At 34.5% G+C, this 25194-nt stretch overlaps 2 protein-coding genes across 11 annotated transcripts in view; one reads left to right on the top strand and one right to left on the bottom strand.

Moving 5' to 3' along the window:
- The window catches only part of LOC102168948 (CD302 antigen), a 119533-nt gene extending 113839 nt beyond the window's left edge, over nucleotides 1-5694 (top strand). For both annotated transcript variants that reach the window (XM_018063553.1, XM_018063546.1), the window contains 2 exons: nucleotides 1806-1832; nucleotides 3021-5694. In XM_018063553.1, coding sequence (XP_017919042.1) covers nucleotides 1806-1832; nucleotides 3021-3223 — 230 coding nt within the window. In that variant the 3' untranslated portion in view covers nucleotides 3224-5694. The remainder of the gene's footprint in view (nucleotides 1-1805; nucleotides 1833-3020) is intronic.
- MARCH7 (membrane associated ring-CH-type finger 7) overlaps nucleotides 5958-25194 on the bottom strand; it is a 47593-nt gene continuing 28356 nt past the window's right edge. For 5 of the 9 annotated variants that reach the window (XM_018063557.1, XM_013969446.2, XM_018063558.1 and 2 more), the window contains 7 exons: nucleotides 23312-24419; nucleotides 20494-20663; nucleotides 13963-14072; nucleotides 11289-11402; nucleotides 9835-9883; nucleotides 9112-9171; nucleotides 5963-7269 (listed from right to left, as the gene is read on the bottom strand). In XM_018063557.1, coding sequence (XP_017919046.1) covers nucleotides 7211-7269; nucleotides 9112-9171; nucleotides 9835-9883; nucleotides 11289-11402; nucleotides 13963-14072; nucleotides 20494-20663; nucleotides 23312-24419 — 1670 coding nt within the window. In that variant the 3' untranslated portion in view covers nucleotides 5963-7210. Of the gene's footprint in view, nucleotides 7270-9111; nucleotides 9298-9834; nucleotides 9884-11288; nucleotides 11403-13962; nucleotides 14073-20493; nucleotides 20664-23311; nucleotides 24420-25194 lie in introns of all 9 variants that reach the window. The other 4 variants (XR_001296552.2, XM_005676076.3, XM_013969466.2 and 1 more) reach the window with 4 other exon arrangements.

Genomic DNA, 25194 nt, shown 5'->3' with positions numbered 1-25194 from the left:
TATAATTCTGGACTAAAACGTAAGTTTTCTTCTTATGCATCACAATGCTATCTAATGAACAGAATTATCCTGTCCCACAATATTTTCATATTATTGTTAAACATTAGATGATTTTGTTTCTAAATAGAATTGTTTTCTCATTAAAGGCATTTAAATTTCAAAATATGATTTTAGGATGCTTGAAGCAAGACAAGACAGCCATTTCCCCACATTGCATCCTTAATATTCCCCCCTTCTACTCGAACTGCAAACCAAAACTATACATCTGCCTCTGATTATTTCCTTTCTTTAAATCTGGAATCCCATACAATTTTAACTTGCCTCAGCAGGGTTTTTGACTAATTAGTCACATTTTTATGGTCCTAGCATTCAACTTCCAGTGTTTCTTGGGATTTTTAGAATGTTGGTTCTTTTCATATACTGTGCCTCAGGTCAGTTCAGTTCAGTCACTCAGCTGTGTCCAACTCTTTGCGACCCTATGGACTGCAGCACCCCAGGCCTCCCTGTCCATTACCAACTCCCGGAATCCACCCCAACCCATGTCCATTGAGTCGGTGATGCCATCCAACCATCTCATCCTCTGTTGTCCCCATCTCCTCCTGCCCTCAATCTTTCCCAGCATCAGGGTCTTTTCAAATGAGTCAGCTGTTCACATCAGGTGGCCAGAATATTGGAGTTTCAGCTTCAGCATCAGTTCTGATGAACACCCAGGACTGCTCTCCTTTAGGATGGACTGGTTGGATCTCCTTGCAATCCAAGGGACTCTCAAGAGTCTTCTCCAACACCACAGTTCAAAATCATTCTTCTACGCTCAGCTTTATAGTCCAACTCTCACATCCATACATGACCACTGGAAAAACCATAGCCTTGACTAGACGGACCTTTGTTGACAAAGTAATGTCTCTGCTTTTTAATATGCTGTCTAGGTTTGTCATAACTTTCCTTCCAAGGAGTAAGCGTCTTTTAATTTCATGGCTGCAACCACCTCTGCAGTGATTTTGGAGCCCCAAAAAATAGTCTGGAAAAACCATAGCCTTGTCTAGACAGACCTTTGTTGACAAATTAAATGTCTTTTTAATATGCTGTCTAGGTTGGTCATGACTTTCCTTCCAAGAAGTAAGCATCTTTTAATTTCATGGCTGCAATCACCATCTGCAGTGATTTTGGAGCCCCCCAAAATAATGTCAGCCACTGTTTCCCCATTTATTTTCCATGAAGTGATGGGACTGGATGCCATGATCTTCGTTTTCTGAATGTTGAGCTTTATTTAAGCCAACTTTTTCACTCCTCTTGCACTTTCATCTCAAGAGGCTCTTTAGTTGTTCTTCACTTTCTGCCATAAGGGTGGTGTCATCTGCATATCTGAGGTTATTGATATTTCTCTTGGCAATCTTGATTCCAGCTTGTGCTTCATCCAGCCCAGTATTTCATTATATAAGCCACAGCTTTAAATAAACTATAACTTCAAAACATCATAAACAGCAAACCTGTATGAGGTAAGGTCACAGGTGTATTCTTTACTTATGTTTGCACTTTCCAACCCAAGTCATCTTGTTTCCCTCACTTCATCACATTGTCTTTTTCTTGAGTTTCCTTACTGTTTTCCCACTTTTTGAACTAATGCATTTTTAGTCCTCTACATCTTTTTTAACTAAGTTCAAAACAGATTAATACAGACACATTGCCAAACAATATAAAGAATATTAATTCTAAGCTAGTAAAAGGTTTGTTTTAAATTATTTATTTAAAATCAATCTTAGAATAAGCCATATTTAAATTAATGATGATTTCCTTTTATATTCCAGTCCCATATGAAAAGAAATATTTATCAGGTAAGTATGGTCTTTTGTTAAAGTTTTCCCACATGTAAGAATACATTAAGATTCTAGCATATTAAAGTACTGAATAGTATTAAAGACCTCTTTAAATATTAACTATGTAACAATGTAAAGTATAACTTTTATAAGAAGGTAGAAAGGTCTCTTAGCTTAATAATAAGACTTTAAAAATGTACCTGCAAGTTATGTATGAATATTTTTTAAAACAATAACATCTCCTCATTGATGCTTCCCATTAAATTATCATATGATCCAGCAATCCATTATGTCCCCCCAAAATGTGAAAGCAGGGACTTGAACAGATATTTAAACCACCATGTTTATAGCAGCATTATTCTCAGTAGCCAGGAAGGTGGAACCAGATCAAGTGTTCATTGACAGATTTGGGTAAGCAAAACACGGTATGGAATACTGTTCAGCCTTAAAAAGGCAACTCTACAATATGTATGAACCTGGAGGACACTAAGCTAAGTGAAATAAGGCCAGTCACAAAAGGACACTGTGTAACTCTAATTATATTAAATAACCAGAGTAGTCAACTTCAGAGACAGAAGGTGGAACGGCAGTTACCAGGGGCTAGGGAGAGTGGGGATGGGGAGTTGATGTTTAGGTTTGCAAGATGAAGTTCTCTGGATGTATGGTGGTGACACAGCACAACAGTGTGAAGGCACTGAATGCTACTGAACCGTACACTGAAAAACGGATAAGATGGTAAATTTTGTTTTGCATATTTTACCACAATTTTAAAACAGTTTTAAATTAAAGAGGAGTGTAAGCACATTATTTAGAAAGGTAATTAAGGGTAATAGTAATAGGGAATAGTATGGTATTTTCATTACATACCTTGTTGAAATACAAATTTTAAACTACGTACATATATAGTTTGGAGAACATAAAAGGATATACACAATTTGAAACACAGTGAAACAGTGTGGATAATTTCTATTTCAGAGTCTTAAAAGTAGAGTGGAGACCTGCAAAGTCTACTTCAAATTTTGAAGTATGGCAGTTATTCAAGCTAAGAAATATAAATCTTGATAGTAATAAACATTGTTTTCATAACCAATGTGAGAAATTCTCAAAAATAGGTAAATATCTAAGTGATGAAACTATATTAATGCTCCCCAAAAAGCAATACTAGCAACTTGTATATCCTGATTTCCCATATTTTATCTTTTTCAGATAACCGCATTTTAATATCAGCTTTGGTGATTGCTGGCACAGTAATTTTGACAGTTTTGGGAGCAGTTGTTTGGTTCTTGTACAAAAGAAGTTTGGATTCTGGTTTCACTACAGTTTTTTCAACTGCACACCAATCACCGTATAATGATGACTGTGTTTTAGTAGTTGCAGAGGAAAATGAATATGATATTCAATTTAATTAAGATTTTGGAAATGTCAGATTAAGACATCAAATACCTTTCAGTGATTCTTCTGCATGATTTCAATGTAAAACCTGATAATGAAAACTAGTTTTTATGATATATTACCTTATTGCAGTAACATTCATTACTCTTATGTAATCACTGATCATGACAAAATTTATCTTTAGGATCATTATAAAGACAAAAGGAGTAACCACCTTAGATATAATTTAATGGTTTTGACCACCTCCCAAGTGCATCTTTCACTTGAATTAAGGAAAGCAGGTAAAAATAAAAATCCAGTCTACTTGTCTTACCTCCTCTATCTTCCTTCCACTGAGTTGAATCACCTTAGTTGGAAAAAAATTCTACTTACCGCTAGTTTTAGCAATCACTAGATCTTTAGCAATTTCTATTGTCTTGCTCCTTTACCAATAAGATATGGAGAATACACCTAACCTTAAAAGATTCTCATTTAGATATCACTTGTGCTGGTTACTCTGATAATTCCTCTAATATATCTATCTCCCTTTAGGATTTAAATGTATTAGATGTGGAAAATTTTACAGATTTTAACACCCCATATGCCATATAATTATATAATTTTAATACTTTTTAGAATACTGTTTTGGACCACAGCATTAATACTATTTAGCACTGATCATAAATTGTCAGGATCTCAGTAAGATTTTGTGAAGCAAAATAATTACAGCCATACCATACCAGGACGGTGTAGAGGAGGCTGACATGGGTAATGCATAGAGCCCTTTAAGGATTTTTCTCCTGCTGCCATATCCTATGTTCCTATCTATCTCATGCTTCCCAAGCCTCAGTGAAGTATTTCAATGACATGAAAACTGTGTAAGCAATAACTACAGAGAACTGCATACTACTGTAGTGATGATGTTCAAGTTTCTGGTACGTATACTGTACATTTTAAGACAGAATCATTTGGTGGTAAAAAGTGAAAATGCAGTACAGCTGAAGCAAGAATGCTTTCTTTAGCAACTTTTATAACAACATTACTAGAAAAGATAAGGTATGTACTTAACAAAATTGTATTTACTATATGAAGAAACATAAAGTGCAAGGAAAGTGCGTCTCTCCCTAATGCATATCCCATCAGTCATTTCATGGGAATACTTTTCATATGTAGAGATACTCTCTCAAGCTTAACCAGTGGCAACAAAGTCTTGGCTTGTGACACCTGTTTCCACTGGCCACCATGAAGCAGAATCATTCCTCATCACAATTAATGGCAGTTTTTTTTAACAAGACATGAGTGAACTACAAAGTGATGATAATGTATGTGACTGTTGTACTAAAGAACTGGGTGTTACTACACAATTATGTTTTGTAATATTGAGATTTTGTGTTATTGACTGAAATGTCTATTTTATTAAGAGTATTAACAGGGCTATTAATCGTGAAAATTAGACTGGAATTCCTTCCTGCTTTTCTAACTAAAATTCTACCAATCCTTTAAGAATTAAGACCAACTTTCTGTTCTTAAAACTTTCTATCACAAATCTTTACAATATATATTTTAGTAGCCACTGGCTACATGTGGCAACTTAAAGTTCACTTCCTCAATTAACACTAGCCATATTTCAAATGCTCAGATCACATGCAGTTAGTAGCTACCATATTTGGCAATATTTCCATTATGATAGAAAGTTTCACTGGAAAATGATGTTCCAGTCTCCCGTTCCATTTCTAAATAACTAATAATTTCTTCAGTTCATTTCAAATGACAGCTCTACCAAAATGGTTGTTCTGAGTGACTTGATTTTTCATGTTTGATTTCAAACAAGTCCTTAAAAGGCCCTGGTAATGCAGTGTTAAATCTTAATTCTCTTTATATATTTGAACATCTGTAACAGGCCTTTGTGTCTATTCATTGTTCAACGGATAACTGGATAATTCAAGTCTGTATTTCTTTTTAATATTAGTAATAACATAAGCATGCCTGTTTACACTCAGAATGTATAAACTGCTTTTCTTCAAATGTCTTGATTCTATCTAATAATGACAATGTAATTCTTAGCTTTGGTAGCTGTTGTTACCATCCTTTCTTTTAGTTACCATTTACCATTTACTTTTAACATTTTATTAGAAATTTGTATTCTTAAATTCTTAGGAATTTGAGTATTGTATGGTCTCTATTTTGTTCAGAATCTAAAAAATGATAACCAATGAAAGATTTTTCTTATTTCCTCTAATTCACATTTACAGGTAATTAGAAGCTTATATAATACTGAAATACTAAGTAGTACTAACAAACTATAAGAATACTATAAAGCTCAAGTCACTGGGGTCGCACAGAGTCGGACACGACTGAAGCGACTTAGCAGCAGCAGCAAGTCATTGTGTATCTGTCATTTAGCAGTTAATTTAGCAAAACTATAAATAAACTATATGTATATCAATGGAATGTATTCTACCATTTACTTCAAATTTTTAAATAAAAAATTTTGTAGGTTAAGAAGACATTACATTTTCATACTGAGTTCTATTAAAATGCATAAATGTTTTGAATTCAAAGTAAAGACCTGTAGTAAAGATACTGATACTGGCATCCTTAAATTTTGCATATCTGCTTTAAGGAAGGTAATACAAAGGTAACAGGGAGAAGCTGAGCAAATGTTTAGAAACAGTTATTTTCATATAAAATGGAATTTGAAACTGTAAGGTTTTTGGCTATAATATTGAAGGCTTCTTTGAGCACCAGTTTAAAAGGAAACATTTCAAACTATAAAGTAAATCAGTATGCACTTTATTTCAAGCCAAAGTTTTACATTAAGACCAACAGTCTGAAAGTGAGCAAACTGTTGACTCACATTTGGGAAATTACATAGTTTCTATTTAGATTCTGAAAAAGTAGTCTGACATAGACTTTATTTAACCTGAAACCACCTGAAGGCATTTTAAAGTGTATCCTAAGGGTGCTGATGAAGAAAATATACAGTGTTATGGATGTATACACAACTCAGGACCACAGTGTTAATCTAGTCATGGTGAATAGGTAATGTTCATCTCTTCTCTAAAGGTAGTGAAAAATATTAGGTCATCAAATAAAGGTTTAGAATTACCAAGGAACAGTTAAAAACAACCAGGATCCAAACAGGTTATTTATATCTTATTTATCTATAAAGAAGTGACAACACTAAAAAACACATTGAAAACCAGTGTTTTAAACTCTGAATGTGGGCCTTAAAAGTATCTCATTAACTTGAGATTGCAATAATTTTTTTTTTAAACAAACAGCATTTAGCTAGCAATTTTGATATAATTTACAGCTGCAATATTCCTAAGAGGAATATCTACATACTACATACTATGGTCTATCAAATATAATCTGCATTTTCCAAATCAATACAAAACTTTATCCATCATTTGTACACTTTATTTTTATATACTTTTTTAGAAAATTAGATTTACTGCGAAGTGAATTTAGAATTCAAATTAAATTTGGAAACCTAATATAATGCTCTTAACTTTCTCCCTATTTTTTTTTAAACACTGGAAGCAAATGATTATAAAACTGAAACTGCAACTTAAGGCATTTTAAAAATAAAAATACTTAGGTGCCATCTGGCAATTTATTTTGAAATCCTATTTTGTCCCACTTTTACCACTAACAGACCAAAACACCAACCTTTCTTCATAAATATAACTACAGTAATCAGAACACAAAAAAGGGTTGTCAACATTGCTTATTTAAAACAAGGGTAACACTTTCCCCACTCATTAAAAGAAAAATACTTTTAATTACCAGTTTATAAACATTAGATTCACTGGCAATGTTAAAGGTCCAGCAGAATTTTAATTCAGTAACACTTGAGAATGAACATATATATACATGCATAATGTGTATATATGAATATATATATATTCATTCTATAGAGATAATATATTCAACAGACATTTCCCCACAAAATTCACTCATACGTAATTGCCAGTTTTAATAACGCCTGTTCACAGATCATCCATTTGTCCTATTTGCAGTTAGGCAATATCAAATGTTCTGTTATGGTCTCCATCTTCTTCAGAATCATCTTCTGAAGCTGTTGAAAGAAAACAGGATGATCAAGGATGATTTTAAGGGGGATGAGAATGGAAGTGTAAGTATGAAGCCAGAACAGCAATGATTTATAAAACAAAAATCCCAATTTATTATATACTGTTTGGTCAAAATGATAAATTATGATGACTGCATTAGGGTAGTTTGTAGGTGACGCCTAGCCACAATGCCCCCACCCCCACAATTTTTTGTTATGTTAGTTTTTATTGAAATGAAAATTTTAAAATGTGGTTCAAGAACATCTAAAACATTCCTGAAATCAGTTTGTGTCCATAACAGCTAATGATAAATACACTAGACAAAGAGTAAACTTGAGGCAAGTGCTCTCACACACCTGAGGAGAATCTGGCTTATTACCGCTGCATGTTTGATGTATCCGATGAGAATGAAAAAAAATGTACATAGAAATAGAATAATAGGTTATGGATGTTCTTGCAATTTACATCAGAGCTATGTCTATAGAATGCCAAGAAAAAGTTCTGTTTAGTCAAAAAAGCTTTATATAGATACAGCCTAAATTAAAATAATTGGATTTAGTAAAAACCTTTTGTTGAGAGTATTTCTATGCCTCCATGTTGTCAAAGACTCACCACTCTTGCAACAGTTCTGACCTCAATTTATTTTAGAGTCATTAGTAGCTCAAGAGTTTAATAGAAAACATTCTTGAATGTCTTAGGACATAGTAAGTGTAAGACTGTATAAACTGTATGTGAAGGAAAATGGAAATAAACATCTAACCAGCATCTCCCTTATTATCAAGAGCAGAAAAGATAAATGCACACTCTTCTTATATTTAATACTGGACAATTTAAGAGCACCCAGCAAATGCAATCAACAAGAAAAAAATCATGCAACATGTACAGATGAAACTAAAGTCTCCATATATTTACCTTGCAGAAATTTTAGATAAATGATACCAAGCATAGACTTAATTAGCTCATAAGGAGTAAAATCCTACACTTAAGTTTTATATATATCATGGAGAAATGTCAAACTAAAAAATAAAAGTTTTTCAGAGAATTTCTGTTTTCTACTGGATTAACTCTACAGAAGAAAATTCAGTCAAAACCAGTTTTCAGAATATATTAGTACTCTGGTATTTAGGAGTCAACTAGTAACACCCACGACACCTTTCACCCTCAGTCTGGATATACATATTTCAACTCCATCTTTTCCCTTTCATTCACGTGCTTAATAAACTAAATTCTAAATAAGAACATTAGTAAAAAAAATTAACAGCAATCTGGGTAAATGTACACTGCAACAGATTACTCTCATCACATTTGACAAAATATAAATTATAACTTACAAAAAAGAGATCTTTGTATTAGCCAACATGATGGACCTGAACTAAGAAGGTATGAAGGAAAAAAAGATTTACACTCAATGAAGTCCCACTTTATTATACCATTTTGACTCCTTTACATCCATTTCCACACATACGAACCAAAACTGTGAAACTGTATCACCTAACTGCAGCTCTAAATCCTTTTAAAACTTAAAATTGTACAAACTCAATGACAAAAACCCATGCCTAAGAATATTCAAGGAATTTAAAAAAGGAGGATTAGGTCCTTTTGAAACCTTACTTCAAATTGGGATGCTAAATTTTCTTTAAAGGTAAAACATTACACAGACTACATATAATAGTCCAAGTATTTTAAAGGTGCGTATAGAAGATAATCAACTGGATAACACTTCGAAGAGTGTACTGGAATCTGATCATGGGGAGTGCCAATTGCTTTGGGTAAAAAAGCACAATAGCTAAGTAGGGTAATCTTGGATTCCCAAGAACTGTTCCAGAGCCACCAATATCTGTGCCCACCTGGTATGAAGCACCCTGGAGATTGTAGGACTTTGAGAAGAGGGTAAGCTGTGCAGATGCCTGTAAAGATTTGGGCATTAAGTGCCTTCACAAAGGAGCCCAGGCAGAAGTCCTAAAGCTGGAACGTGATCTTAAGAGATTGGAGCTGCTGGCGTAGCTGGCTGCCTATTAAAGGTCCATGAGGACCTGAACAAGGAGCAAAAAAACAAAACAAAACAAAAAAACAAAACAAAAAAAACTATGGCTTCTGTTAGGGACTCAGAATTAGGACTCTTTCACTCCTATTTTCCTCGAACTGTATATAAACCCAGGGAACACCTTTTATGATCTAACAAAGCTAAATAACAAAATTTCATACACAAAAAATCTAGCCAATTAAGAAATGTGTTTTGATTAGTAGTTAAACATGTCTTTTTAAAAAAAGTGTTAACATTAGAAGTGTTAAAATTAAGGTGATTAAATATATTTTTATTTTATATAAAAGCAAAATACTGATGGTTAAAATAATATCCTTCTATACATTAAAATTAATGCAATTAAAAAAATATGCTATTAAACTAATGTCAGTTGCCCAACCCATCTTTCCCAAATCAATTATTCTGGTATTATTAAGCCTATAAATGAAACTCTAATTTGGTAGAGTATATATACTTGGGTTTTGTTCTATGGGTTTAATTTGCAAAAGGAAATTCAACAAGTCTGGGGAGGGGAAATTCCACCTACTTTCGAGATCTTCCATATGTGCCTGAAGAGTTCTTGCAAGGTTAATAAACTAGAAACAATGCAGAAAGAAATACAGTAGTTTAAATGTAGCAAATGGATCTAGAGAGAATCAGTATAAGAGATTCATTTCTACTTAAAAGTCAAACATAATTTTAAGCCTTTAAATAGGGGGGGTCTTTCATCCCCCACATCAAAAATTACAAGCTTTTAATGATATGACTTTTAAAAACATCTTATATATCATTATCAGTTATGTAGAAATTATGTATTAATCATATAGAAACTGGGAGCAGATAACAATAATCTTATTCAATACCACTGTGTTCTTGCATAAGTATAACACTTCCAAAAACTATGGAGAAAATTAATCCTTTGCACTTTGAAACCAAATGATTTGTCAGTGGTCAACTAAAAAATATAAATCAATTACTTTCCTGCCTAAAAATATGACATATGATTCTGTACTTTAAATGTATATACCTTTTACAAAGGCATGAATTCAACAGATATTAATTAATATGGTTCATTTATTCTGAAGAGACAAGTTGCCTTTTTAGAAATCAAGAGATTTTTGCTCAAATTCTGAAAGCCTTTGAGAGTTCCTTCTCTTTTCTCTGAATGATAAAAATTAACAATTGGCTAGTAGGAATGTTTACATGATTACAAAAAAAGTTCTATCCATATACACTGAATTTGTTATTTGATAATTTTTAAAATATAACAGAAACGTTATACCTCACCATAAACTCTACTGAATTTTTATCACCAAAGAAAACATTTGTATAAAAAACTGTCTGAAGGACATATTTATGAAGACATTTCAAGAATCACGTGTTCAGAATGCTACTGTAATGACATGTAGACTCTAGTCCCTGCTACATAAAATGCCAAGGCAGTAGAGTATAAATTTCCATAACAGTACCATTTAATTAAAAATACCTAACAAACAACTTTCTCACGTGTTAAACTAAGGCAATTATGTACAGAGTAAACACCAAACAGTCCAAATTTTAAGTAGTTTGAAATACAGATGCTTAAAAACTACTAGAGTGATAATCTTTTACAGGATAGTAATGAATAAAATGAAGTTAATTTCCCATACTCTCTCAGTTTTTGGAGTTCAGTATCAGGTTTCTAAGTTGTAACACTGAGTCTTGTTAGAAAGAGCATTTTCCTTAGTACTTCCAAGTCCCTGTTTCTCACTGACCAATATTCCAATTAACTTCAAGAGCTAGAAAATTACTTCTTTTTAAAAACAGCTTTATGAAAAATTTATGCTCCTTGATAAAGACAGTAATTTCTATTAAAACTACAATACCTTTACTTTTAAGAAAGCTTTTAATATAGGAACTTCCCAAAGGAAATAGTGTGTGAACACATAAAACAATCTGCCTTCCATTGCAAACAACTGCTGCATCATATCCTCCCTTTCCCCCTGCTCCAAGGTTACTTACTCGGACACGTGTGCTTGGTTCATTCGTATTTCCAATCATATCAGAAAAGCTTTGTTCACACAAGTGCAATAACACAACTAGGTAGAGACCAGAGCTGATAAACTCATACTCAGCCTTCAAGAGGGAAGCAAATGAGAAAAAGAAGATATATGGAGAATGAAAAATTAATAGACAAGAGACTGACATTCATATACTGATAACTAGAGGAAATGTATTCATATCCAGTTCTTAGAGATATAGCGCCATCTATTAAATCAAGAAATATCCTCCATAATATAATTGTACTAATGCTGTGATACAAACAGGTGTATGAATATCCTATTTAATTTACAGTCTTCTGTTATGTAATGACTTATATATAAAAGTGGGGCTTTTAACTCATTTGAGGGCAGAATGAATGATCTAATTCTATAATGCACCTAACAGATTTTATTAATACAAATGGCTATAAATGTTTACCTAAAAATTACCATTTCATGTATAGCTATGTATCAATATATGCAAATAAAACCTATTCAAATGGGTCAAATACTTATTACATGATATAATTAACTTTTAGGCAACAATAAATATAAAGGTAACAGAGTAACTGTTCCTTGGATGATTCACATAGAAATTTCTAGTGGGTAAAAACTGTCCTTTGGTTCAAAATTATTGTTCTGAAGCTAACAATACAAGTCATGAATATAGTGTTATTAAAAATCTAAACTATCCTGTAATTTTTATACAGTAAACTATCTAAATTGTACTATTTTTGGTAATTAACTCATCTGAAGTTAAGAGCTATACGTTTTCAGTTATCAACTTCAGCAACCACCTGTTGTCATATTCCACAGAGGATTCAAAAAATTTGAAACTGATTTAAAAACTGTCTTTATATCATCACTTCTTACTTTTATTTTTTACTTATAAGGAAATTTATGTCCAGAATTTTTTTTTAATTTTAAAATTCATCACCTTGAAAAAAATGAAGCCACTGGATGAGGAAATAAACTGTATTAAACTAGTTATTTAAAATGACAGTTGTTAGGCCCCCAGAATCCAAGATTTACAGGGAACAAAGAAGTTAAAAGTGAAGAAGCTTAATCAAGACTGTCATTGTTCTGTACTTCACCTAACATTTTCTCACACTTGTAAATTATTTAAGATTGTGGGCCATTCAATCCTTGGAGAACCATGAAAACATTCCTGGTTGAAATGAAATGCAAAGAACCACCTTTCAGAGACATGATAGAGCACCTAAAGGAAGGAAGGACAGCAGGAGAAAACCATCCTTTGAAACCTACTCATTTTGAGAAGATTAAAAAAAAATTTCTTTCCATATTCTACCTTTACCTACTCTTTCCCTTGTTCTTTAAAACACCAATGCTCAGCTATCCAGAGAGATTCCTTGGAGACTGAAGACAATTCCTTGCTGAAACTAGGATTCTCTTTGGACAACTGGCTCATTAGTGTGAGTAGCATCTGTGCTACATCAATTGCCCAGAGTTGCATTAATTGAGTGATTCTTTACCTGGATAGAAGTAATCTGCTTCAAAGGATCTGAAAATCCTTTAAATCATATACAAATTTTGTGAATCTGTAAATTTTACTGAGTGTGGTCTTAATCAGATTTTTCAAAGGGTATTCATGATTTCTACATTTTAAAAGTAAAGGGTATCCATACAGGATTATGTTGCTTGATTCCACTTATGATTTTTATGTTTATGTGAAATTTGCCTTAATCAAAAAAAGGGAGTGCCCATTACTCCTTCATTTAAAAAGTGTTTTTCAAGCATTTATGCATTCTCCCACCATCATATCTCTTTTTATAATGAATATGCTAAGCATACTTGTATAGTATGGCTCTTGAGTCAACTCTGTAATCTCCTTGAACATCTTTTTGCCCCAGAATTTTCCATTGGCAGGGGGGAAAGGGAGGAAATACTGAGTTCTTCATTCTCCATAAGCACATCAAAATTTTTTTAAAGTTTAAAGCTTCAAAAAGTAAACATTAGTGTCACCAAGTCAATTCTCAGGAGAATAGTTATCAATATACATCAAAAAAATCTGAGAAATGAGAATATCTGAAAAACTTTTAAATAAGATTGGAGATTATTCATTATATAAATAGACTAAAATGACACAAATACTAAAAGAAAGAGGTTTATAAACAATGTGAACTTGGAATAAAAGATTTCATAAGGTATTCTTTATAAAGCTGCAGGAAGCAATAAGGAGACTGGAGGGAACTAGGAGAGCAGAAGAACATGGGGGGTGGGGGCAGACAGACACACAAAAAGCTGCTTCTAACATTAAAAGAAGAGAGAGGATGTAGACCCAGGGCTAGGTGTTTCAATCACGCTCCAGGACTGAGGCATCCACAACTGAGACAGCTCTGGGGAGGTAAGGTTAGCATGCCTGTTTGGGGACCACTTTCCTAAGCCTTTATTTTCAGGTTTATTTAGGAACCATATAATACATTTTACCTTAATAATTTAAAACCTGTGACTTGCTTTTTTTGCCCTTCATTTTCAAGTTATAGGAAAGTAAAGAAAAATTATACTTAATACAGTAAAAGAAAATTACGTTACTATTTTAATGTAGGTTTTCAGATCATGATTTAATCTTTTCTTCAAGAGTTGTCCTTTATGCACAGAATAGACACTTACCAAATTAGGCAAAATATACTAACTTGTTCATTTGCACGAGCTCTATGTAGTTCATGAATATCAAAATCCTCCAGGTTAAGCTGCAACTTCTCTTTACAGAGTTCACAGGTGGTTACAGCCTCTAGTGAAGAACCTGGTGAAAAAACAAAGAAAAATCACAAATAAAGCTTAATTTTGCTATGTCTCCACAAAACATTTTTCCTTGTGGGTTTTTAGCTTAGAATATAGAAAACTAAAAGGAAGGAAGGGAGGAAGAGACAGCAGGGAGACTGTACTACTACCATAAACCAGTAACGTCTCCTAAAAGAGCAACTAGTAACACCTGACGTGCATGTACTATTCTTGTGGTACCTAAGCCTCCACCTTGTGTTTATTTTCCCATCCCAGATACTCATATATTTTGATGTGGGATGCTGACAATGGAATATTATCTGTACTTCCTACTTCCTCTTTAAGTCCTTTGATAAGAAGCCATAAAGGTTGAGTTCAGTTCAGTCACTCAGTTGCGTCTGACTCCTTGCGACCCTATGGACTGTAGCACGCCAGGCTTCCCTGTCCATCCCCAACTCCCGGAGATTGCTCAAATTCATGTCCACTGAGTCAGTGATGCCATCCAACCATTTCATCCTCTGTCGTCCCCTTCCTTTCCTGCTTTCAATCTTTCCCAGCATCAGGGTCTTTTTCAAGGAGTCAGTTCTTTGCATCAGGTACCCAAAGTACTGGAATTTCACCTTCAGTATCAATCCTTCCAATGAATATTCAGGACTGATTTCCTTTAGGATGAACTGGTTGGATATCCTTGCAATCCAAGGGACTCTCAAGAATATTCTCCGACACCACAGTTCAAAAGCATCAATTTTTTCGCACTCAGATTTCTTTATATCCAACTCTCACATCCATACATGACTACTGGAAAAACCATAGCTTTGACTAGATGGACCTTTGTTGGTAAAGTAACGTCTCTGCTTTTTAATATGCTGTCTAGGTTGGTCATTGCTTTCTTCTAAGAAAATATAGTCGGTCACTATTTCCATTGTCTCCTCATCTATTTGCCATGAAATGATGGGACTGGATGCCATTAAAACATGGTATCTAAAACAACTAGTTACATAGACCTAGGCCAGTATCTCTGATGTGATAACATACACTAAGATTGTCTGTGGTCTAAGAAATGTGTCTTCCCTATAACACAGGAGGCAAAGAAAGGGATCCATTCTTCTTCAGATAAAAACAGCTCCCCTCGGCCATAAAACGAATGAAGTCCTGATATGTGGTACAACTGCTAAGCAAAATAAGGTACAGGTAAGATACAAAAAGCCCCCAAATATTGTATGATTTCATTTATATGAAATATGTAGAATAAGCAAATTCAGAGAGAAAGTAGATCAGAATTTACCAGGGGCTTGGGAAGAGGGTGAGAAGGGTGTTAGTGCCTAACAGATACAGAATTTCTGTTTTGGATGACTTAAAAAAGTTTTGTAAATAAATAGTGGTGATGCTTACACAACATTTTAAATCTACTTAATGCCACTGAATTATACACTAAATAATGGTTAAAAGGGCAAATTTTATGTTATATACTTTTTTACTATAATTAAATACAATTCCTTCTGTCCTATATGCACTCAACATTTTGTTACTCCTAAGCTTCTGTATCTAATTAAGTACCAGTCTTGTTTAATTAAACATATTGCCATTTTCCTCCTTGTGTTCATTTTTAAACAGGGCTTTAAAATGAAAAACTGTCCTAAAAACTAGAATAAGTCATATGCATAATAAGGTAAAGATTTAGATTCAATTTAACATTTGTTGAGTGCTTGTTATGTGCCAAAAAAATATTAGAAGTTCTGAACATTAAGAAAGTAGTCATGCCTGTCTTGAAGAGCTCATAAACTCTTAGAATTAGTGTTATTTAATAACAATTCGTTAAATAAAAATTTAGCATAAAGTCTAACACAACAGTAGTAGTAACTTACATGCATTTTCTAAAAACAGCTGAAAGGAAAATGAATGAGTGCTATTTTGAGGTAGTAACATGTCTATGTCACCTCAAGATGAGGTGGAGTGAAACTGCAAAAGACATTTCTATTTATCAAGTAGGTGAATAGTATCGATTTGCTTTTTAGAAGTCAAGCATACTTGAAAGTGTTGAAATTAAAATGCATTCATAATATTTTCTTAATCTTTAAAAATATATTACTGAAAAATACTACATTCAAGATGGAGGATATAAAAAATGCGACATTTCAGAAGGTTTTCTCTTATTAAGACATTTATTCTTTGAATCAGAAGCAGGAAAAGTATGATGATCATAAAATATGGACACTGGATGCAATTTAATAATGGTCTTTCACATCTTAAGGCTTCATGTTTCTCTTTTATGGAACAAGTAACATAAGGAAGTTGTTCAAAAAGGCCATATGCAGCTTGGAGGAACTATTTATCCTTGAAATCTTTAATCCAGGACCCCTCATTTAATCCAGGACATCCCTCAGGTGTCCTTCATATCCCACCTCACTCAGTAGGCCCTGCCTACATTTGCCTAAGCTTATATTAAACTATTCTATTCATCTTTGAATATCTGCAGAGTTTTTAACAGTCTACATATAGCAGCTGCTTAAATGTTTAAACAAATCTCTATCAGAATGAATCATCTACCAGATGCGGTCTTCAAGTAAATATGAGAAAGCCTTGTGAAAACTTAACAGGAAGGTTCAGTTCTTGAGATCTTAACATTCATCACCATGAATACGTATCATTACCTTTAAAACCTATTTACTTACTGTGAGCCCAATCCTGTGAGAAACTATTCATAAACATCATCTCATTTGATCTTAACAACAAACTATTCCTCAATTTGACTCTTGATGGAACTGAGGGCCAGCCCCAGACCTACTTAACATTCAAGAATGTTTAGAAATTGGATTTAAGGAATCTGTTTTTAAAACATAGATGGGTAATTCTGATCAGCTACCAGAATTGAGAACCAAAGTTAAGAGATTTACTCAAAATCCTATAGTTAAGTGTTGGGGAGTCATTATTCCAATGCAAAGCATGTCTAACTCTCAAAAGCCAATGTTCTTAAATAATATATTGTATTACTTGTTTTCCTACCTATACAATACTAAGAATCCAATTGCAAATATAACAGAAGGTGAGTCAAGGTGTTTTTCATTCTGGTAATAGCTAACATTTCTGGGCCCTTGCTAAGTGTCAAGAACCATGCTGAGCATTCATTTAAACTTATAACACCCCAGGGCAGTGCCTAATAAAGTCTAGAAGGCTTTCATAACATCACACAGTCAAAAAGAGGCTGCTACAGGTAAGACTGGCCCATCACACAGGTTTGGGATCAGATTAGTTTAGAAAAAAAAAATAACCCCCTACCCCAATGAGGCCTTTGCTATCTTGCTGCAGAAAGGAAAGTTTTCCACTAGACTCACCATCTCCAGTTTGAACACGTTTATCAAATTTCAACAGATCACTAACACTGAAATTAATACCATCATACTTCACAACCTATCTTTCTGTCACCCAACTATCATCATCAGACCATCACTGCCACACAAGTATGTCCATTTATTACTATGATCTAATTTCCCACCCTACTAGTCATATTTCACTAGGTCCTCCTGGTACTCATGGCTCAACACAGGTAAATTCTTCTCAACCAATTTCCTTTATGAATTCCCTGTTCAACTTCAAGACTGAACCACAGGGCCTCACAGACTGATAAAATAGTCTTCTGCAATCACTTCCTCCCAACAACCATTTGCACCTCAGGACCAAGAAACAGGGACAGATGTCCCCAATACCTATTGCTGTTTTGAAACTCAAAGTTCCTCCTCATTCATTAACGACTTTAGCACCTAGCTTCTTTACACAACTTATTTCTTGGTTATTTCCACATCAACAAATACCACAATTGATTCTGACTTCCTCAACATCCTTGCTTCCAATATTACCTGTCCCCACCTCAGCCACCCACTTTATGGTCATTAACCTTGACCTGTCATTGCACTTTATAGCACTACTCCTAAAATCTGTGTGTTAAGCATCTCTTCTGTATACCTACAAGCTTTCTCTATTCTAGCTCACCTACCCTGGCAATTATCTTCAATGTCAATGAGGTTCAAAAGACACAGATCCGACTTCTCACTATCTACTTCCTAATGTCCTTACTCCCTCTTTCTTGTCTAATTTCTAGGCTCACTACAACCACATCCAACTTTAACTCTCTTCATCATTTTTTGCCTGGCAAAGATCTCAACCCCACTGAACTCAAATCCTTGTCTGTATCCAAGCGTCTGAAAATTGCTTCTTAAAAATGTACATGTATCCCAATCCCACTTTTAAATCATATTCATGGCCACAGATTTTTATGGACACTAGTACTATCCGAAAACCCTGAAAGCATTTTAGAATGTTCTTTTCCTCACACATGAAAATTTCTTAACCCATCCCCTCCATCAGCTAAAGACCCTTATTAAGAAAACAGAGGCAATTATATGGGAATTTAAGCACCTTCTCACCAAAACAACACACTTCGGTTAGAAATAATCCATGTCCACACTAGCAGGTACCCTTTCCCTATTAAAAACTACCTATTCAACCTGTACTCTGGATCCCATCTTCCCCCTCTTTTTTCATAAATTTTTCTCTTCACAGTATCTCTTGTTAAAATAAAAACATGTCCTCAAATTTTCTACCCTGAAAACAAAAAACAAAAACAGGTACTGTCTACGTTGCTGTTTCCCTAGTCTTAGCCCAATTTAGTAATACAATGACACCTCACCTCATCCACTTTGCCCAGCACTGAAGTCACCAAGGACATCCATGCTGCCAAATTCCAGCTGTCATTTGTTCTTATCTCTCTGTTCTGACTTCTTTGTGGTACCTGACAGGGTTGCTTACATCCTCTTAGAACACGTTCTTCTTTTGGCTTGCACAACACTACATTTTCTTAGTTTTCTTCATATCAGACTGAGGCTGCTCCACAAATCTTCTCTGCTCCTACTAAACGTGTGGGTGCTTCAGAGCTCTGTTTCGGGTTCATTTTTTTTGTATCTGCCCTTGTGCTAGTGACATTTAATCTCAAAGCTTAAAATACTATTTATGTGCTCATGATTCCCAAAACTGCAATTTTCAGCACTGAAACCCTTGAAACATCATGCCTGTCTTGTTAACTGCCCAGCTGACATTTCCATATCATTATTTAAGAAACAGTTCATATACAATTATTTCCAAAACAGAACTCTTGGTTTCCTTTCCCAAATTTACACTTTTCTCAGTCTTCTTTATTTTAATAAATGTCCCACAATTTACTTAGTAGATCAAGGCAAAAAAACAGTTCCTTCTCTAACTGTCCTTCTTTACTCCACCACATCCAATCCATTTGCAAGTTCCATAGACTCTACTTCCAAAACATACCAGAATCATCTGTCTCCACCACCACCATCACCACCTCCAAAACAATAGATTCCTAGTTGGTCACAAAAGCTCCCTGCTTCTACTCTTGTCCCAATAAAATCCACTCTTCACAGAGCAGCCAAAATAGAAATAAGATCATTCCACTCCCCTGACCTTCAGTGGCTTCGTATAACACTTATAAAAATCTAAGCTTCTGACATTAGCTTTCAAAGTCCTAAATGAGCAAGCCTCTGCTCATCTCTTGTATCTCAACTTATCACCCCTGTCCCTTCCCACAAGTTACAGCCACACTGGGCCTTCATTCAGTTCCTCAAACACACCTAAGTCATTCCCACCTTAAAGGCTCTGTGCTAGTTGTTCCATGTGTTGGAATGCTCTTCCTCTCATTCTAGAATAGCTAGCTCCTCTTTGTTCAAGTTTAAAATGCCCTCATCTCAACAAGATTGGAGAAGGAAATGGCAACCCACTCCAGTGTTCTTGCCTGGAGAATCCCAGGGACAGGGGAGCCTGGTGGGCTGCCATCTATGGGGTCGCACAGGGTCAGACACGACTGAAGTGACTTAGCAGTAGCAGCAGCAGCAGCAGCAGCCACAGCAGCATCTCAACAAGGCATTCCTTTAACACATAATACTACCTCCATGGGAGAAAGTTGCCTTGTCTGACTTCTCTATATCCCATATCTAGAACGATGCCTGGGTCCATAACAGCACTTAATAAACAATGACTCCCTACAGTAATCCTACTGCTGCATAATAACATTAGAGAAAATAAATCTTTCTCAAGGACACATAGCTGCTAAATAGTAACAGTATTTCTTTGATTCAAAAGCATCTTACATGATATAAGGGTCACCAGCAATAACAAATCACAGTTAACTATACACATATGGAAGTAAATAAGACTATTCAGTAAATGAAATATAACACTACTATACATTAAATTTTATGAAGCAAAACTAATGCTCTTTAATGCTTTTGCTTGAAAAATGATTGACACTTTTGATAAGAGTATAAATTTGAATAAATTATAATCAGAATTGTTAACTAAAATGCATACATGCATGCATTTCTTTAAAAAAAAAAAACAACTGTGAAAAAAAATATACACACACGGGTAAATCTTACCAGAGTTAATTTTGGCCTGTAACCATTTCTTCATACACTCCTGGTGGACATACTGTAAACTTCCGGTGCACTTGCATGGCTCTATCAGCAAGTTAGAGGATGATGCAGCTGCCATCTGACAAATTCTACATAAATCACCTTCTTCTTCTTCAGAGTCCTCTAAAAGGAGGCTGGAAAAGACAGTATATTTCTTAAACAGAGCTATCAAAACTCATCCTAGTCGGTCATTTCTAGTTATACATAATCCCAAAATATATCATGGTCTCTCTGGGGAGAAAAAAGGCAAACAATAACAATAATAAATAGCAACTATCAAGAAAAATACTTCCAACAAGAGTAAAAAATGTAATATTTTAAAAGCAAATCAAATAGGCTACCCTATTACTTATCTTCAAACAATTTAAAGTAATTTGTCCTCGGTACCACAGCTTAAGTTCCACAGCTTTCATAATTTATAAGTTTCGTGAAGATTTTAATTTCTACAATATCACAGACTACTTTAATTCCAAAAGTATAAAGATAATGTACATATATACCCATTACTTTTGTCCCCTCAAAACTTTTAAGACAACTTTGATGAATTAAACATTGACTTGTGATTTTTCAATTTACATGTTGTTAGAACCACGTAATGTTTAAACTGATTAATTTTTGTATTAACACAATCAAAACAATAGATTTTAAAATTCCTCATTTTCCCCACCCCCAGTAATGTTAGTAAATCATTCTCATTTCTTTAAGGTTAGGATTTTAAAGTGTGGAGCAGTTCCCATTAACCGACATCCTATTTCACAGGCCAACATGTACTGCTTATTTAAATGCAGAAACGATCACTATAGAGCAAGTAATTTTTTTGGTTAAAATCTCTCACCTTAGTCCACTGCTGACACAAAAAAGGCACTCAATAAAATGATGATACAGAAAACTAAACTTTAACTGAAATACAACCTGGATTATATTAAATGGATTCCATATGAGTTTAGCAAAAGATTTGTGGAAAGAGAAACACATGTACTTTGAGGTGACTTCCATACCTAGGCTTAAGCAGAGATAGAACCTCAAGTATTAATCTTGGTTTTTTATTTATTTATTTTTGGCTGGGTCCTTGGTGCTACATGGGCTTTGCTCTAGTTGCCGTGAGTGGGAGCTCCTCTCTAACTGCGGTGTGCAGACTTCTCACTGAGGGGCTTCTCCTGCTGCAGAGTACAGGGTCTGGGTGTGCAGGCCCCAGCAGCTGCAGCTTCTGGACTCTAGAAGACAGGCTCAGTAGTTGTGGCGCACAGGTTTGGTTGCTCTGTGGCATGTGGGATTTTCCTGGACCAGGCATCCAATCTGTGTCTACTGCTCTGGCAGGCAGACTCTACCACTAAGCCACCAGGGAAGCCCCATGAACGTTAATCTTTATGTTTTACCTTTAGATGTGACTTTCCTTGGCTCTTGAGTTTTTACTTTGGGAGAGTCCATTTTTTTACACTTTTAATCATTTAATTGTAAAGTATCTTATAATCCTCATGTATAAATGAAAAACATAATAAAGGAACACACACATATAAACTCCATGTCAAAATACCCCAACAAATGTGCTTTTGAACTAGCTAACCAGACAGGGCAGTGCTGGCTTAATTGGTTACTCTTTGGAAATCAGTAAACTAATGCTTTGCCTACTTACACTACTGCACTCAAATTAATCTCACTTTGAGCACGAGAAATATAGTTACTTACTATATTACTCAGCTGACCGTTAGCAAATAGAGGCTGCTCCTGTAACATTAAACCTAACACTACCACAGCTGAGTAAATTCTTCTCTACGAAAGGAGAAAAAAGCAAATTTTAAGGGAATCTTCACTTGGTACAATTTGTTTTTCCTAAGGAAAAGTGGAAACATATTCGTCTATATTCACTATCTTAGAACGCATATGAAGCTCCCTTTATTACCCAGAGTAAGATTTGAATTGTTTCTTGTTAAAAACAAAAAAAAATCTAAAGTGATTATAACAACTATGCTCCCCAATGATTTCATTACTGGGGCCTTTATGAATAAGAAAAAACAAAAACCAAAAACACCCAAAGACCTTAGCATTACGTAAGTCTTTTCTTCTTACAAGTATCTTTTATGTGCACTATCCTATCCCATTTCATCATAAAAGTAATTTTAATACATGGAAAAACTAAGCAACAATTATTAACTGGCAAAATAATTAAGTTGGACTGAAAATCTCTGATCTTTCATCTTTCCCCAGAGATTTTTAAGCAATCTAAGCTCTACAAAAGATTTCATATGAATAAAAGATTCTAAGTTCTGACTTTAAACTGACATTTCTGTCAAACAGTCACCGTAATTCAGAATACATTTAGACTTTTAAAAAAATTTAAAAATCTGTGATTTTACCTCATCCCCCAAAAGATTTGAAATCAGAAATATAAATAAATGGTAAATAAATGATCTTATTAAAAGGTGAAATATTGTCTTGATACACAAGACCACTTGGGTCAACTTACCAATTCCATGTAGCCCTAGCCTACCAAGACAAAGGGTAAGAGATTAAGGGCTTTTGTTTCCATATGTATCTGTGTCCAAAGCTGGTTAAAAACAACCTTTAGATTTTTTCCTGATGCAATTTACACCCCCAGTACCTATCTCTAGTATTAATTCTCATCCATTTTACCTCTGAGCAAGATACTAACATCTTACTGGATATAAATTTTAAAAGAAGAAAATTTCAGACATCATTCTTATGAGAAACCATTTTAGAAACAAACAGTTCTTTCTCTAATCTGTTCCTGCTTTACGGGCTTAAGACATGTATTCAAACTTACCTCTCTTTTATTTTCTGTAGTCTTTCTGGGTCTCTTGAAGGTACATTTTTAGTTTTATCATTTTTTCCATCAGAGGAACTCCACCCTGAAGGAATAATATCTACAGTGATCATAACATTGTCAGTCAAATTATTTCCAAGTGCTGGGGGCACTGCAAATCGAAATAAGGAACCAGGAAGGATCCCTGTTATTCCTGTACTTCGTCCACTACGAGTTGAATCTGATGGGGAGTCACCTGTACCAACACTGCTTGGTGCTGCAGATGCTTGTGGTCTGTTGGCACTAGCCCCAAGGGGATCACTCTGTGCTTCAAGGTGAACCACTTCATTTGATTCTCTTCTAAAAAGATGATGAGATCTAGATGGTATATCAGAGGTAGATATCCTTGAAGATTCATCTCGTCCCTCTCGCCTCCTTCTAGAGAACAAAGGTGTGCATCTATTTCTAAGTGAGGAAGATAACCATGGTCCTGTATTTCTACCTTCAGATTCTTGGTTAAAATTTTGGGAATCTGGCTCAGAGTTATGATTTTGGCTAAGAGATGACAAACCCCATCTTCGCCGAAGAAATCGAAATCCCTGAGAAGCTTCGGATGCCCTATTATCAGGAATATCAGAAGCTGATGCTGCGTTACCACGAGACTGAGAACCTGTCAAGATTCTTGGAGAAACATAAGAATTTTCAGAACTCAATGACCTTGTATTCAAGGATTCTTGATTAGACCTTCGTGAAAAAAAAGTAGATGACATACTAGAAGCTATACGTGACAGCAATCTCCTTGTTGTGCGTCTACCTTCATTGTCAGAAGATTCTTGAAATGATCTGTGAGATGAGTTAATTCTATCTGAACTGCCTATAGTTGAGGGTTCACCTCTATTTGAAGTATAAGAAAATCCAGGCTGCATACTGCTTTGGGGAGATTCTAATTCTCTTGAAGAAAAATTTGATCTTAAAGAATTTCTAGCCGAGTCCCTAGAACATGGAATGGTTTGATGTTCAGAAGGCATTTGGTGGTTAGTAGATGATGTACTCAGTTGTAAAGTGCTCAATGAGTTCTCTTTTGGTCTTGCTCCTTGTGAATATGAAGAAGGAACTCTGTCTTGAACATCTATTTTTTTAAAAAAGGAAAAGATAACCAATTTCATGAATTATCTGTGCATTATTAAATTTAAGTCTATTAACCACTAATTAATTAACCCCTAGATTAACCCCAAAATTAACCCCTAGATTCAAACTGAACACTGGCATATTATAACTACATAGCCTAACTATTATTATAGAGAAAAAATTAACATGTTTAACTATCTGTCTACACTTTTGGTAAAATCCAGTGCTGCTGAATAAAGTCATCATTACAAATTTTTAAAAACAGATATGCATTATAGCTTTATAAGAGGCGAACATCAATCTACTAACACGGATGAAGGTATAACAGTAGAATTTATCGATCAAAAATTGATACGGGAGAATACCTAACATCTAAATGGATAAGGAATTTTAAATGGGTCAAAAACTCAATGTGAATGACTCATAACAAGTAAAAGCAAAATTCTCATAGGGAGTGGTGTTTTGGAAATTTTTCTTACTCTAATAAGTACAAAGTTATTTCATGTAAATACTATCATTCTTGTAATTTTATGGCAAACCATGCTAACAGTTCAAACTTTCTCCAACCTTTGGCTTCTTCTTTCAAGTTAACAACAGGGATTCTAATCTCTGATTACTCATCAACCATAACTATGCTTAAAAAAAAAAAAAGTACTGGCCGGGAACTCCTAGTCAGAATAGAGCTCTGGCACCTACAATTTTAACACTACATTGCTGATGATTCTAACCTTCAAGTGGAATGAGAAATATCACAGCATTCCTTTATAAAAAATATT

This window comes from Capra hircus, chromosome 2 (assembly GCF_001704415.2).
Source record: "Capra hircus breed San Clemente chromosome 2, ASM170441v1, whole genome shotgun sequence".
Taxonomy (NCBI): domain Eukaryota; kingdom Metazoa; phylum Chordata; class Mammalia; order Artiodactyla; family Bovidae; genus Capra; species Capra hircus.
The sequence above is the reverse complement of the archived record's forward strand: the minus strand, read 5'-3'. Positions and strand labels throughout refer to the sequence as shown.